Below are 15845 nucleotides of genomic sequence, written 5' to 3'. Positions count from 1 at the left end.
CATGAAAGTCTTTTTCTTAACCATTATATGGAGTTGAAAGCAAACTTATTAAAATGAGCTTAGCATTAGTGTGTGTGATCTACTAAACAAATAAAACACCACACATTCTGCATGCTTGTAGTCCTACCTATTGAGGAAAAGAGGGCCTTTTGTAAGAAACAATACAGTCTATTTCATGTGGGGTTCATTTCAGAAGTTAAGTATCCTACTTTTTACCTCTTTGGGATGATCTCAGATAACATGCCAATGCTCTGCTGCTAAGATAAAGAGGAGGTTTGGGAAACTTGTAAGGCTATCATCACGTTATCATCTTACTTGGGTTAGCATGACACAATCTGAGAAAATTTTCTGTAACTTGAGCAATAGTTAATCTGTTACTAGTTGTGGTTTTTGTTTTTACTCCAAATACACTTAGGAAAAATACAGAAGAAACTCCATCAGTTATTTTCTTTCTTATACAGATCTCTAATTCATTCCCTTTTCAGCGTGCCTGCATATGTATTTCTGTGTGTGTGTGTGTGTGTGTGTGTGTGTGTGTGTGTGTGTGTGTGTGTGTGTTGGCTGTTTATTATCTGTCATTTGATGCCCAACCTTGAATCCCCCCTCAGGGAGAATTTTGAGCATGCAAAGCATTTAAACACATCAAAGCAGAGGTCTGACTTATAGACAGTTCCTTAGCTTTGCTTTAATATTCCTTTTATTTTCACTGACAGTAAAATTTTCTGAAGAGTACAATCAAGATAGTGTATTAATAGAAATAACATTCATAGAAGCTTGGACATAAATGATAATAGTCATACTAAGGATCTCGCTTACCAAGGCATTCCACACAGAAGATAACAGCACAATAAATAAAGTTTGCATTTGTCACACAATAAATCAGACAAAATTGCAGTAACAAAAGAAAGTGACTTTATAAATGTTCATATGCTAAAAATACAAGCAAAACTGTGAAAGCATGCACAAGAGACAAAAGCTAAACGTGGATAATTATAGCCAAAAAAAGACAATGCAGTCGATTCAAATGTTCAAGTATGATGAAGGAAAGGGGGGGGCGATTCACATAAAGTTTCAGATACATCAATTATGCTTACTACCCCAGAGGGGGAGATCACTGTTAATAAACACTCCATGCTGGTAGATAACAGAATGTTATCCATTTAGAGCACAGATTCCACATCATTAGATCGTATTTCATAGGGCGAGGATCAAATTCACCGTTTAGTTTCATTATAAGCAGATATTTTGCTACTGGAAAAAATACTCTCATGACCAAGCCAGCGTGATACACTGAAAGTCTGGGCGCCACTGCCAGGCAACACTGACTCGAACATCATTGCTATGAAGAATTCACATGCCATTGCCTTCCCATGAACACCTCAGCACGCTTCTAGGTGTAAACTAAGTTTACTTCCTTCCTCCATTTTGCCTTAAGAAGTGATCTATCATAGCTAACAGAAAGCAGTGAAATAGTAATTGAAAAATTGTTTAATGTTTCTAGCAATGCTTAATTTTTTTTGTAAATATTGAAAAGGAAGGAGCATCATTTAATGAAACTAAGAATTACATAATGCGTTAGTGGTGTTGTTCATACAGCTGAATAATTCTGCCCCTACTTCTATGCTAAGCAGTAACTTTGGTTGAAAAGGATACAGATTCAAACAGTGGCTAATTTCTGTATGATTAGGAAAAACATGTTTGTCATGGGAGTAAAAAAATAAAATTTGTCTGTTAAATTACACATAAATATAAGGTACAAATGTATTTTTAAAATACAGATTAAAATAATCACACTTGCATCGTGTACATACGAAAATACAGTATTTAATATTCAATATACACAGACACATTTATGATAAATGCAACTATTTGGCAACGCCAGTTTTTTTTTCCGGGGTTTTCCCTGCCCCCTAATTCCACACACATGGAAACACAACGGTTCAGCTAAAGTCTTCTAGCTCTGGCGGACGTCTTGAAGCAGTTTGTTGATCTCAGCTACCAGCTCGCTGGCATCCATGAGTTCGTGTTTCCCATCACTAAGATGGTTTAGCACATTGTCAAAATCATCTTCCTCGTAGTTTTCAGGGATCTCCTCCATAGCTGGCAACCACTTGGAAGAAGGCTGCACACTGGAGTGAGTCCCCAGAGGGGTCCCAGAGCTGCTGGTGGGGTTCTGAAAATGTGTGCTGGCTGCCCAGGCTGCAACCCCTTGTGGGTAACCCCCAGTTTTGCCCTGTGCTGGACCCTTTCGACGTTCCAGGGAGTTGGACCGGTCCACTTCGCTGCATTCAGAATAGGTATCTAGGGATGCCGGGAGAAGGCGCTGGAACACACTGCTCATTTCTGATAGCAGAGATGATGTGCTAGAGTCCCCCGAGTCCTCGTCGCTAGGGGAATCCTTCCCAAAGGTGGAAAAGCTCTTTTTTTTCTCCCCAGATTCGGCAGGCTGACTGTCATCATCAAGGCCCTGATGAGAATGCTGTTGTTGAGGTTGAGCCGGGAACTCTTCTCCGGGGATGAACATGTTGCTTCTGTAGTCTGAGGATGGCGAGGGCAGTGGGGGCATCCAGCACTGGTCAGAGTGGCCCAGGACTCTGCACTCCTCCGTACATAGCCTCATCGCTGAGAGCAAACAAAGCAAGGAGAGACCATTATTACACAAGGCATCACCCAAAGCAATGGGAAATGTCCTCTTATTCTTATGGTAGAAAGAGAAGGTTTTCTTCTAGTGTCATAATGTTAATCTGTCGAGACGCACATGAGATAGACTACGGTTATAATTTTCATGTGTATGTTGGCTCTCTGGACCAGATGTCATGCTTGTGTTATATTCCTCCATTTACTGAAGGAAAGGGAATAATTATTTTTAGTGGTCTACTGTGAACATAAGAAATATAGTAAAGAGATCATTATTTATATGTGAATGTGTCCAAAAGAGGCTAAGACTTAGATAATCCAACAAAAGATTAATATAAACAATGACAACATCTGGGAATAGAGCTTAGGATGAACCTTTAGTTTTGAATAACACCAGGCAAACAATACATTTTTCCCTAACCTTCTTGAAAACAAGCACTTGACCTGCACTGAAACACCAGTTCTCTGGCTAGTGTCTTTATTAGTCTGTCTGTCTGTCTGTCTTTCTTCCTTTCTTTCTTTCTTTCATTCTTTCTTTCTTTCTTTCTTTCTGTCTTTCTTTCTTTCTCTCTCTCTCTCTCTCTTTCTTTCTTTCTTTCTTTCTTTCTTTTAGATTCACTTTACATCCCACTCAAAGACCCCCTCCGTCCTCTCCTTCCACTCCCACTCCTAAAAGCCCCTCTCCCATTATCCCCAAACCTTCTCCTCAGAGAAGGGGAACTCCCTTGGGTACCACCCCACTTTGGGGATGTCTTGTCCCAGCAGGACTTATTAGTCTTCCTTATGGGTTGTATCCATTATTCACTGGTCTATTAAAATAGCAATTCAAGGTGCTCTGAATTAGTACCTTAGGTATCCTGAGTTGTCTCGTTATAAAGTATTTATTTAGGGTTTAAAATAATGTTCAATTACATGAAAAAGTCATTGGAAGCTGAAGAATATGAAAAGTATATTCTTTGATCCTCCCATATTTTCCAGTTCCCTAGTGGAATGTGAGTGGCTGAATTCATAGAGACCACTACACCTGAGAAAAGCAGAAAAATAGAGGAGGATCTCTAAATTCAGTTTACAGAGTTGCTAAAATGCATTAAAAATTGAGATATCCAAAGACATGAAATGCATTCTGTACCACAACCACTTATTTCAGAGAAAGTACCATTTCTTTGGAATACCATTTCATTTAAAGACAAAGGACAGAATTATAAAAATGTAAAGTAACTCTTGTATCTGAAAGAAACCAGGATTGATGCTGACCACAGGGATCTGAGTTTATAGATGCAGCTGCTGAGAGCAAATTTCCAGCCCTGTCACTGTTGAAATTATCGCATGCCACACTCGTTCCTAGGGTAAACAAATCACCTAGTATAAGCACTATGTCCCCAGTGTGGTAAAGGAACTGTCCAGAGAATATGGGTCCTCTAGTTTCTGGATGAGTAAGCAAATAGGGATGAATAATGATCCTTAACTGTGTGGACGTCACTGCTCTTTATCACTGACCTCTATGCTAATTTTGGTCCTTAGCTCCCTCTGGACTTCTATTTTTAGTTTAAAAGGAAAAAATGAAAAAAAAAAAAAACAGAACAAAACAATACTAAAAGTGAGACTAAATGCTATAAGAAAAGGGTCTGGGTTATAAGAATCTACAAATTAAAAATCATAAGAAAACACCAGGGAAAGTGTAAGAGACTCCAGACAGGGAACTTTGTTCTTTGAGGACTGGCTGTGTCATTATGCTGTGGTGAGAGATTCATCTGAACAAACAGGGTAATTGCAATAAAACTCAGATTTAGATGACCATCCTTCAGGTATTACGCTATATGGAAATATTAGCCAACCCTGTTTTAACCCTTTCAGTGGAGAAAACAAAGAAAGGGTATTGAAAAACAACTGGTATACCTTACAAACAGCACCTAGGTTTCCTCATCAAAGAATAATCACAGTGGTGATTCCCCCACTCACACTTGGCACTGCTTTGATCTCTGGGTCTCTGAACATAGAAAGGAGACCTGTGGATATTTATTACCTCCACCCTGATGGAAGAAAGGAGAACAGACTTGCGTTGTTGTTCTGGCCTTTAGCTCTATGGCTTTAAGCTTAGGAAGGACATCTTTGCTGTACTGCCTTACCTGGATTTGATTTCCTTTAATGAGGACAAAACGTTACCTGGGATTCTATGTATCTTGACCATATGTAACTTTTCTCATAACCTGATTGTGCTGAGTATGTAAGCAGCAAGATAATAGAACAGCATGAACCACATGACTAGCACCAATATCTTAGGAATGCTTGTTAAACAGTGGAAGGAGGGCATTTATACCACAATATATAAATGATCATTTAATTATAAAATAATTAATTAACTTACAAATGTAAAGAAGAGCTGGAAACATGGTCAGCAGGTAAAGTACTTGCTGAATAAGTATGAGGTCTGGATTTAGGATCCTCAGAAGCCATGGACATGCCCGGAGAATGTGGTGGTGGCCCACCATTCCTTGGATAGTGGAGACAAGGTATCCTGAGAACACACTGCCTAGCTAGGGCACTTACTCAGGAGCTCTGGGCTTATTGTAAGATTCTTCCTCGTTGATTAGGAAGGAAGGGCTATTGAGGATGATTTGGGGCATTATTACAGAATGCTGCATGCATGGGTACTGTACTGGCTGGTTTTTGACACAAGCTGGAGTTATCACAGAGAAAGGAGCCTCCCTTGAGGAAATGCCTCCATGAGATCCAGCTGTAAGGCATTTTCTCAATTAGTGATCAAGTTTGACAGGGTCCCTTGTGGGTGGTGCCATACCTGGGCTGGCAGTCCTGGGTTCTATAAGAAAGCAAGCTAAGCAAGCCAGGGAGTGGAATGTGATGGTTTATATGTGCTTGGCCTAAGACTGGCACTATTAGGAGGTGTGGCTTGTTGGAATAGGTGTGACACTGTGGGTGTGAGCTTTAAGACCCTCATCCTAGCAGCCTGGAAATCAGTATTTTGCTAGTAGTCTTCAGATGAAGATGTAGAACTCTCAGCTCCTCCTGCACCATGCCTGCCTGGATACTGCCATGTTCCCACCTTGATGATAATGGACTGAACCTCTGAACCTGTAAGCCAGCCCCAATTAAATGTCCTTATAAGAGTTACCTTGGTCATGGTGTCTGTTCACAGCAGCAAAACCCTAACTAAGACAGGAACCCACATACAGCCACACACACCACACACAAATGCCCACATACATACAAACATACATAGACACACATGTACACCCCACACATATTCGTGAAAATAGAAAAAGAAAGAAAAGAAGGCAGATTCATGGAAAGGATAACAGAAAATCAGGTGGACAGAGACAATGGAGAAGAAAGGGGAGGGGGTGTGATGAAACAAAAAGGAGCGTGAGAGAAACAGGAAAGTTTGCTCACTGCTATGGAGCAAACTTGACCACTGAGATTCAGGTGCTTGACACTGTATATGTGTTTCAGTGCAGAAAATGTTCCAGCCCATATACAAGGATCAAGAAAAGCTAAGCAGTACCCATTTCTTCTGTTCTTGTTGGGAATATCTAAAAGCCCTGTCAGGTCATAACTTTTCTGGAGATTGGGACAAGTACAAACAGAAACTCCTCTGTGACTACATGACTGAACTTTATTAGTGTTCTGTGCCTTACAAGTAGGGTGGAGGGCAGTGCAGTGAGTATAAGAGAGGGCTCCACGCAACTCATTAGCTGTAGAGTAAGTAGTAGGTTATGCTTGAGGAGTCCATCAAATAGGGGCCACTTCAGTGCCTGGCTGTCAATGGGACTGCAATCTAGTTCTAAGCCAAATATAACAAATGATATTTGAGACACCCAGGTAACACAGCAAATGAGATGACGCACAGGCAATGTTCAGAAAGGAAAAGAAATGGAGGTGAAGGCTGCTATTTCGAAAGACATCAGGTAAGCAGCATTGGGTACAAGAAGCGAAGAGGCACTTGTCGTGGAAAAAGGGCAGTGTGCACAAAGCATTGGTGTGCTGTAGGAAGGGAAGCCTCTCTGCCTGCTGCAAAGGATTCAAAACTGGCAAAATCGAGAACAGGCTGAGAGCACATTTCAGTGGACTTTGAATACAAAGATAATAGATGTGCTCCGTGTTGCTGAGCAACGAGAGTCAGAGATTGACTTTGTGTATAAAAAAAAAAAAGAAGTATGTTAAAATGTTCTGAAAAGGTTGTGAAAACTGCATGAAGTAACGATTTGAAAGTGGGAGTAGCCATGAGACATTGAATAGGAGTCGGCCGGTTGCTACAGGAAATGAGCCACTAGAGGAAGGCCGGGAGCCAGCTACGATTCCTAAGGAGAACAGAGAGCAGAATGAATAATGGGTATTTAAAGTCCTCACAGATGAAGGATGATGAAAAGTGAAACAGACTCAATCAGGAAAGGTAGAAGAAGCCTAGGTGGGGGAGCCTTCGCAAACCTATGTGCACCAACCTTCACTGGGAAGATGGAGTACACCGTGCTTCGTGTGGGAGTTCAAAGTTGAACGGGGAAGAAAGAAACGAGCTGACAAACATGAGTCAACAGATAAAAACGCATGTTTGTTTAGCTCAGAAAAAAAACCCTACATTCGTGTGGGAATTAGAAGAATGAATGATCAGAAATGACCCTTTTGGCAAGCCATGCAATGCAACAGGATCTATATTTGCTCACAAATCAATGCAGGAAAAAAAACCAGTTGGAACAAGACACTTACGTCCTAAAAATACACATACTTTAGAAAATTGTGCTGAGCTCTGTTAATAAGATTCAGATGTGGACCAAGGTTTTTCTCTGCTCGTAGTATTTCCTGGGTAGATACTTCAGCAAACCACAAGTTTTACACCCTAGCATGCCTGGAGAAGTTGCCAGAATGAATAGGAATCTAGGATATCGACACAGTGCCACCACAGTGATGCTCATGATTAAAAGATGGTTATCTCTGTGGACACTCAGTATGCAGTCCGTGCTATCAAAACATGAACGCAATGGTGTCATTGCCAACCCCTGCTCATGGTCCAGAGCTCTGCAACGTGAAAATGGTTCAGCCCCATGTAGAAGCATGAAGTGACAGAAGGAAGGAATGTGCCTCCTATGACATAATTATTTGGAAACACAGGCAAGCACACACAATGTCTATAATTTTGAACAACTATGTAATATTGACGGCGATAAAGACACACTGTAGGAAAGAGTCACTGTTTTCTAGCGTTTAATTTTACCTACCCACAGTTAACCCAATCTCTTTATTGTCTAATATTTATTACTATTCTTATTGATCATGATTTAGTTCAAGATAATTCTGCTGCAATGAACATGTAGAAATATGGTAACTCTGGGAATATAGGGAAGATGGAAAAATAACTACTTTTTTTTTTCTAAAATTCGCAGAAATGAGAAGCACTGAGAAGAGGCAAAGCAAAGTTTTGATTGGTGTAGTGCTGTGGCTTCAATTCCCAGGATTGTAAGAAAGGAACAAGTGAATAAGTGAATGAATGAATGAATGAATGAATGAATGAATGAATAAGTATATAAATAATACATTAACAGTTAACTACTTAGATTATATTGTTTTTTAGATTATATTTTAGATTATATTTTTTTAAAAAAAAAAAAAAACCTCAGATGTTTAGATCCACAAATAGTAAGGTTACTTTTTAGAACTGTTTATTTGTAGTCTCCATCTTATTGCCAAGATAAATTAAAATTCCAATAAATGAACCCTATGCGATTTTAAAATGTCTACTGCAATAGTGACGCTGTGCCCATGTGCTTTTGTTTATGAAATAACCTAATCTAGGAAATTCTGTTATTCTAGGGTAGGGCCCTGTCAGCACTGTATCACAGAATCATAAAACTTCAACCAGCTGCATCATTATATAAGCCAGAATAATAAAATTGATTGTCATTGAGCACGATGTCCTGGGGCATATATGTTCCTTCAGCTATTTCAGAGATTTGTCTTCAAATTGGGTTGATCTATACATTGAAAATAATAGATTCCATGGGTGACTGTGGAAATACAGTCTCCTGTGCACCTACTAGGCCTCAATGAAACTAGACATCCTTCCTACACATTTGTCTAGCCAGAAATAAAATATCTGGTCTTTAGTCTTGTATAACTAAACAGCCAACATCTAGTGGTTGCAAAGAGGTTGCTATGTCTTCAGATATAAAAGAAGTAAGGATCTATGGAGATGGTTTGGTGGGTGAGGGTATGGGGATCTGAGTATTTTTCTCCAGCAACCATGGACAAGCCAAATATGTCTGCTTGTGCCTCTGACCCTAGCATTCTGGGGCAGAGACAGGCATGCTGGAGGCTTGCTGGCCAACTAGCTAGCTGTGTCCAAGAACTTCTAAAGAAGGCATCCTCTCTTAAGGTAATGCAGCAAAGAGAATAGAGGATCCACTACCTTCTCACCACGACCATGAGCACATGAGGGCAAACATAGATGCACGTGTGTGCATAGATGGGTGGGTGGACAAACAAGCTAGACAATTTTTTATAAAACGACACACTAGTTACTTTATATATGTCATAGATGAGTGATTAAGGGTGGGAAGATTGGGTCAGATCTCACCGTCTCATCTCCACCAGGCCCAGCCTGCCTGCCTTGGTTTACATTGTTGTAATCCTTATAAGCTTCTAGTTTTCAAATCTGAAAACACACGGGACCACTAATGTCACTGACACCAGGACAGCTAAGCCCAGTGAGCATAACATCAACATCCTTAAAATTGTTAGAGCTTCCTCACTGAAATGTATATAAAGCCAACAGCCACCACTATAAATAAGTAAAGTGGCAAGGCCCGACTCCATATGAACCCAGAGTACTGAGTCTGGGCCCAGAGGACACCCAGGGGCACAGCTGGTAAGAACTGCTGCTGGCTAGTCAATGCTACTATGGTTCCTATAACTCATGAGAGCTAAAATTCTATCTTCTGAATTTCCCAAAATGTCTGGTAAATTCCCTCATGCTTCCTATCCTACTTTCTTTACAAATAAGTAAATCCAGAAATAAATACATGTTACACGGAAGTAAGATACTAGTAAGCTATTGTTCCTTTTCTCTGTGTGTATTGCAAACGGCAGTCACTTGATTGGCACTCAATGAATTAAGACGTGTGGACAGTCAGAGGAAAACTTCCTAAGGGTTGATTTCTTTCTATAGCCCCTAGCAACAGGGCTGCCACTGATGTTCTCAGCATTTGCTCAGTTGAATCAGAGTTCCTAGGGCACAATTAGAGGCAAGAGTCACTAAGGAAAAAATTGATTCAAAACTTAATAGAATTTCCTCCACCTGGCTGTGTGCTTTATAAATCCCCCTCTGGGTTTGTTTTCCTCCTCCATGGCTGTACAGACTCAAAATGAAAGGTGGCATGAAATATGCTCTGCTCACCACCTACAAAGGTGCATTCCTTCGCCTATTTTTAGGGCTTAAAGTATACCCTTTCCAGTGTATTTTAGTCTCTGATTTTGTGAGTTGGTTCCCATCACAGAAAATGCATCCTCCAAATTATAGTCCAGTTCACCACTATTCACCAAACAGGCTGTCTGAATACAAACAGCCACCCAGCAATTTTCTAGGGTTGCTCAGAAGTGCCCTATGGCACTGGCTGGATAGGACAGAGGGAGGAGGACAGGGGCTTGGTTTTCTTCTGTGCTCTCTCCCGACTTCCTTCTCCTATTAAGACTTCACATTTAATCCTCCTCTACCAGCTGCTTATTGTGGATTTTGAGAAGAAAAATTTAAAATGTCTCACACTTGTTCACTGCTAATAGTACACAGATTACACCTATTTTTAGTGTCAAGGATAAAGGCAGCAGAAATAGAAGCACAGGAGAAGCTGTTCATCGTCCTGGCACTGTGGTTAACTGTGAAAATAAAGATTTAGCTATCATTGCCCTCTTACCTGCTGGAATTCTTCCATCAGTGAGAAAGAGGTCACTGAATCCTTCTCCCAGGAGCCTGTCTATTGGAGAATCTCGCCCCAAATCATAATCACTGTCTCCTGCTTCACTATCTCCACGGCCACTGTCTTTCAAGCTAAATTTATCCATGTCTTGAAGGGCATATCTAGAAAGATCAGTGAAAGAAGCACACAGTTTTATTCTTCAGCATTTAAGTTACCTGCGACTTAACAGCTGACACAGGGCTAATTCATACCTATAGCTCCTGGAATATTTGTTTCCTCGAAAGCTTGGCCGTGGCTGATATTGCCCCTGGTGGAGCATGGAGAGAAGCTGCGAGACCTGCTGGAGACCAAAGAGACAGAACTGATTTCTGGGAAAAAAATAAAAGAAGAAGAAGAAGAAGAAAAACTCCTCACGAATTCACATGCATTAAGAAAGAAAAGGGAATGGCCTGTTATTACATGCTAAACTCACACTTTCTATATGTCAGGGATTTACATATGCTAGGCCAAGCAGAAGGCACAAGCAGGCACCACAGTTAAAATATATTATAGGAATATTATATTATAGAGAGATCTGGATCATCTCAAAACACAAGTGAGTTGTTCATGCTTGAAAGACTTTTTAAATAACTGCTTTCCCTTACAGTTTAGATAAAGCAGTCAAATATAAAAAAAAAATAAAAGGAAAAATATAATTAAAAATAAATTAAAAATATATAATTAAAATAAGAGAAACTCAGTAAAATATACTGTTAACCCAGGTAATTAAAATAGTGCCAGAAGGCCAGAAAACTGCACAAAGTTTTCCAAAGACAGCATGCATTGGAATGAGATCCTGAAGACCCAGAAGGGTGATTTTTTTCAGGAGAAATTTTAACAATGAGAATAGCTGGGTCCCTTTCAATTGTTTTTCCTTCTCAGGATCTTATTCTGAGAAGTGCAGGGACTCTGTCCTATGTGAAACATTACGCATAACAGCCACAAGTAAATTATATATATATAAAAGAATATGCCACACTGTTTACTTGAGATAGGCACACACTGTGGCTTGCGTCCTAGTGGAATTGCATACTGTCATTTATCAATGACAACCTTAAAGGTGTGATTACTGTGCAACCTCTGAGCACTGACAGCAGCTGGCTTAGCCAGGAGCTGCAGCTATGATCTTACCTCAACAGCAGGAGTGGCATGGGTGAGTTCTAATGAAAAATTCTCTGGCACGTGGTTTGAGGAGATGGTCACCAAACTGTTGAGTGACTGGTGACTGTTGTGACTCTGGCGGCTGCCCATCTGCCCCCTTTCCAAGGTTGGAGATGAAGATGGAGAGGATCTGTGGTGAGATCTGATGGGCAGAGTACCATTGATGGTGGGCACCAGTGTAATGTCTCCTTTGTGAATCTGCCTGGATGGCCTTTTGGGATGATGCTGGTAAGTGGATTCTGCCACCCTGCAGTTGTAGGACCTGGTGTCTTTCTTTTCTCTATTGCACCTCGTGGCAAACAGTACCATAATAACCAGCAACACTGCACAGATTGCCCCTAAGGAAATAATTATGATCATAGACACATCCAAGGATGCGTGACTGACAGAAGTCATGGCTGTGCTTGTCACAGATTCTGTATAGTCAAAGACCGTGCACCTCAGGAGGACTTTGGTGTGCAGAGGAGGATTGCCCTTGTCCTGGATGATAACTGAAAGTGCCCATTCGGTGGAGGAAATGGAGTCTATGCTGACGTTGGTATGGATGTCACATGACCTTGGGTCTATGATAAAGATGTTTTCCTCATTACCAGCTACTATGGAGCAGGTGAATTCAGCATTTGCACCGGAGTCTCTGTCCACTACCCTTAGTCTTGTGACATGGAAACCACTTTCGACTCCTTTGGGGATGGAGATGTCTGCAGTGTTGTTGTGCATTGCAGGCCCTACAACCACAGGGACATTGTCATTCTCGTCAATGATGGTCAGCACAACTGTGGTGTTGCTTGAGAGTTGCTTCTCACTCCCTCCATCCCTTGCTTCCACCACAAAAGTGATCTCACTCACTTCTCATGATCAAAGATCCTGAGGGCATAGATGGCGCCATTAGACGGATCAATGGTTACATACGTGGTAATGGAACTTCCCAAGACAAAACTCTCCAAAATGGTGTATGTCACATGTCCATTTTCACCCAGGTCTGGATCGGTGGCTGTAACTCTGGTGATGTACGCCCCCGGCGAGTTATTCTCTGAGATGACAAATTCATATCGGCTCCTCTGGAAGCGAGGTGGATTGTCATTTATGTCATTGACTTGAACAGTAAAATGTCTCACTGAAGAGAGGCTGGGTGTTCCCTTGTCCTCAGCAATCACAGTCAAACTGTACTCAGATCTCTTTTCTCTATCCAGAGTGGCATTGGTCAAGATTAAGTAGTTGTTTTCATAAGTCTTCTGAAGTTTAAAATGCCCATGCCCATGAAGTTTACAGATTATTTCCCCATTCAGCCCAGAATCCTTGTCTTGAACCCTGACGATAGCAACAAATGTATCAATGGGATCCCCTTCAAGAACATAAGACACTTCTTCTTTTCCAGGGGACATGAGGTTTATGCTAATTTCAGGCTTATTGTCATTGACATCCACGACCTTAATTATAATTTTGCAATGAGCAGGAATGGAATTGGGACCCAGATCTTGGGCTTGAACATCTATCTCATAGGACTTGGTGATTTCATAATCCACCGGCTTGAAAAGAGTCAAGTGTCCTCTTTCTGAGTCGATCCTAAAAGTCTCTATAATTTTGGGAGACACATGACTGCTGAAAGAATATACAATTCTCCCATTAACGCCCTCATCTGGATCAGTGGCATTTAGATCGAGGAGCAAGGTTCCAACTGGGGAGTTTTCTAAGAGTTGTATTGTGTAAGAGGGCTGCTCAAAGGCCGGGCTGTTGTCGTTGGAATCCGAAATGCTTATTTTCAGGATGGAGGAGCCAGACCTCTGAGGCACTCCCATGTCAGAGGCCGTGAGCTGCAGCTCATAGCTAGCCTTCAGCTCCCGATCCAACTCTTTCACCACTATGAGTTCAGCATACTTGGCCCCGTCCGTCCTGGTCCGCACTTCGATATTAAAATAATCATTAGCAGAGAGCGAGTAGGTGTGGAGGGAATTTTCCCCAACATCTGGGTCGAACGCACTGTCCAGAGGGATGCGAGTCCCAACTGCTGCGCTCTCCGATATCTCAATGGGAATGACGGGTCTCGAGAATTGAGGGGAATTGTCATTAATGTCCAACACGTCCACTTCAATATGGAACAGCTGCAGATGCTCGGTCGGCAGAGTGAGCACATCAAACTCTATCGAACAGTTCAAGTTCTTTTGGCATAGTTGCTCGCGGTCGATTTTAGCCCCTATGCTGATTTCTCCGGTATTCTCATTTACGACCAGGAGAGGAGAATTCCCCCGTGGCATGGCTCGAAAACGAATGGCAGAAGGATTTGGTAGCTTCAGTAAAACATCAGCCACATCTTCTGATAGTCTAGCAATTACCGATCCGACCCTCTGCTCCTCATAAATCCTGTATTTCAGATTCTTACCCAGGACATCGTGGCTGAAAAACGCCATCAGAAGTGAAAGTGCGACTCTAAAGTGCATTTTAGTATTTATTTGGTGCATTGGTCAGTTGCCAGATTCCCTTCTCAGGGAGAGTTAGAAGAGCCCAGCAATCCCTTCAACTTCCTCCCCGCCACTCAGAGCTCTCAGCCACATCGGGTCTCTGAGTCTTGAAAGCGACTCTTAATCACACAGCAATTAACAGCTCGCAAACTTGAGTTTTCATACACACCGTTTGGCGTCTTCCAGACAGGAGCCTGAAGTCCCCTCCTGGTCCGGGTGGCTGCCGGTCCTCCTGGCTGGGAGCAGCGTGTCACCTCGGCCTGGCTCCCTGCGTGGACTCCGTCCCCATCTATTGCAGGGTGCCGGAGGAGTCTGCAGTGTGTCTTTCCCGGGCGATTCTTGATTTTTTCCCCCCTTTCCTTTCCTCTGCTCCGCTGCAGACTAAACACCCGTGATTGCTGACTCCAGTCTGAAAATCTCTACAACTTCACTTCAACTCAGACAAAGCTCTCTGCCTGGCGTGTGTTGAATCGCTTCCAGCCAATCAGCGAGCTTCCAAATCCGAAGCTGCTGGAGTCACCGGAGCAAGGAAGGGCGCGCGTGGAGGGTGGGAGCGGGAGGGTGGCGGGCGCGGGCTGGGGACCCGCAAGGGGCGCGGGAGCGCGGCCGGGGGGTGGGGTTCAGTCCTCCCCGCCCCTCCTCCATCTCCATCCACTTTCTCCAAGCGTGCCGCGACAAAGGGGAGACAAATTACAGCAGGAGAGGGGAATGGGGGTGGGGAGACTGGGAGGGAAAGGAAAAAGAAAGGAAGAAAAAACTTTAAATCAACTTCTGGTCGCCTGTATTTATATGGCACATTAAATAGTTCTTGTTTTCTTAATTGCCCTTTTCTTCTGCCACAAACATGTAATCATCTTGCTTTTTTTTCAGGGTTCCTTAACTGCTGGTTTCACTTAAAATACCTCCAAGTGAATTTTGTCGGTGGAGGAATTTAATAAAATGGGGAAACTTGCTTCTAATTATGCACCTTCCCCTCCCCCTCGGCGGGTCTTTTCTCCTCCAAGGAGCACACAAGCCGATTTTCTTGGAGCTCTGTTTTAACGAACAGCCCAAGTGGAGAGGTTTCATTTTCTTCTTTCTTTCATCTTTTTTCTCTTTGAAGATAAGAAAGGGGCCTATCTCGCACTCCTGATTTCTCTTAATTAGCAAGATTTAAAGGAACACCTCAGAGTTTGGAACTAATTAGCAAAGGAATTCTACCTTCTTTCAGCCCTCTCTTTAGTTTGAGCAAAAATCTTTCCTGATATTTGTCTTGCACTTAAAAAAAAACCCTATTTATCTTGGGCAAAATTGATAGCTTGGGTAAAATTGATAGCATTCGCCTAGCGAATTCTTCCAATGGAGCACTATCTATCCAGAGTGAGTTTTCACAATGAGTGCTGAGGGGACATGGACTCAATGGTTTACAAGTCAAATTTTTATAATACATACATTATTTATGAAAACAGTTTCCAGATATGTATTTTAAAAACCCAAAGGTTGTTTACACTGAGAAATAAAATGCCTGAGCTGAAAATTGCATTTCGTGTGCATCAGAGTGCTTGAAATATCTCAGGAGTATGGTGCTGTATCCAGGTCACGGGGTTGATATGGTATTCTCATTGGGAAATATGCTTATTTATGATGTTCCTTC

At 41.9% G+C, this 15845-nt stretch overlaps 1 protein-coding gene across 1 annotated transcript; it reads right to left on the bottom strand.

The window, feature by feature from the left end:
• Window positions 1-674: 674 nt before the first annotated feature.
• Pcdh18 (protocadherin 18) lies at window positions 675-14632 on the bottom strand. Its single transcript, XM_032898443.1, is given in 5 exon segments — window positions 675-2622; window positions 10554-10717; window positions 10808-10893; window positions 11727-12607; window positions 12610-14632. Coding segments are annotated over 5 exon segments (3402 nt in total). The 5' UTR covers window positions 14213-14632; the 3' UTR covers window positions 675-1954.
• Window positions 14633-15845: the final 1213 nt, after the last annotated feature.

This window comes from Rattus rattus, chromosome 3, assembly GCF_011064425.1.
Source record: "Rattus rattus isolate New Zealand chromosome 3, Rrattus_CSIRO_v1, whole genome shotgun sequence".
NCBI classification, from domain to species: Eukaryota; Metazoa; Chordata; class Mammalia; order Rodentia; family Muridae; genus Rattus; species Rattus rattus.
This window is presented reverse-complemented; position numbering and strand designations above follow the sequence as displayed.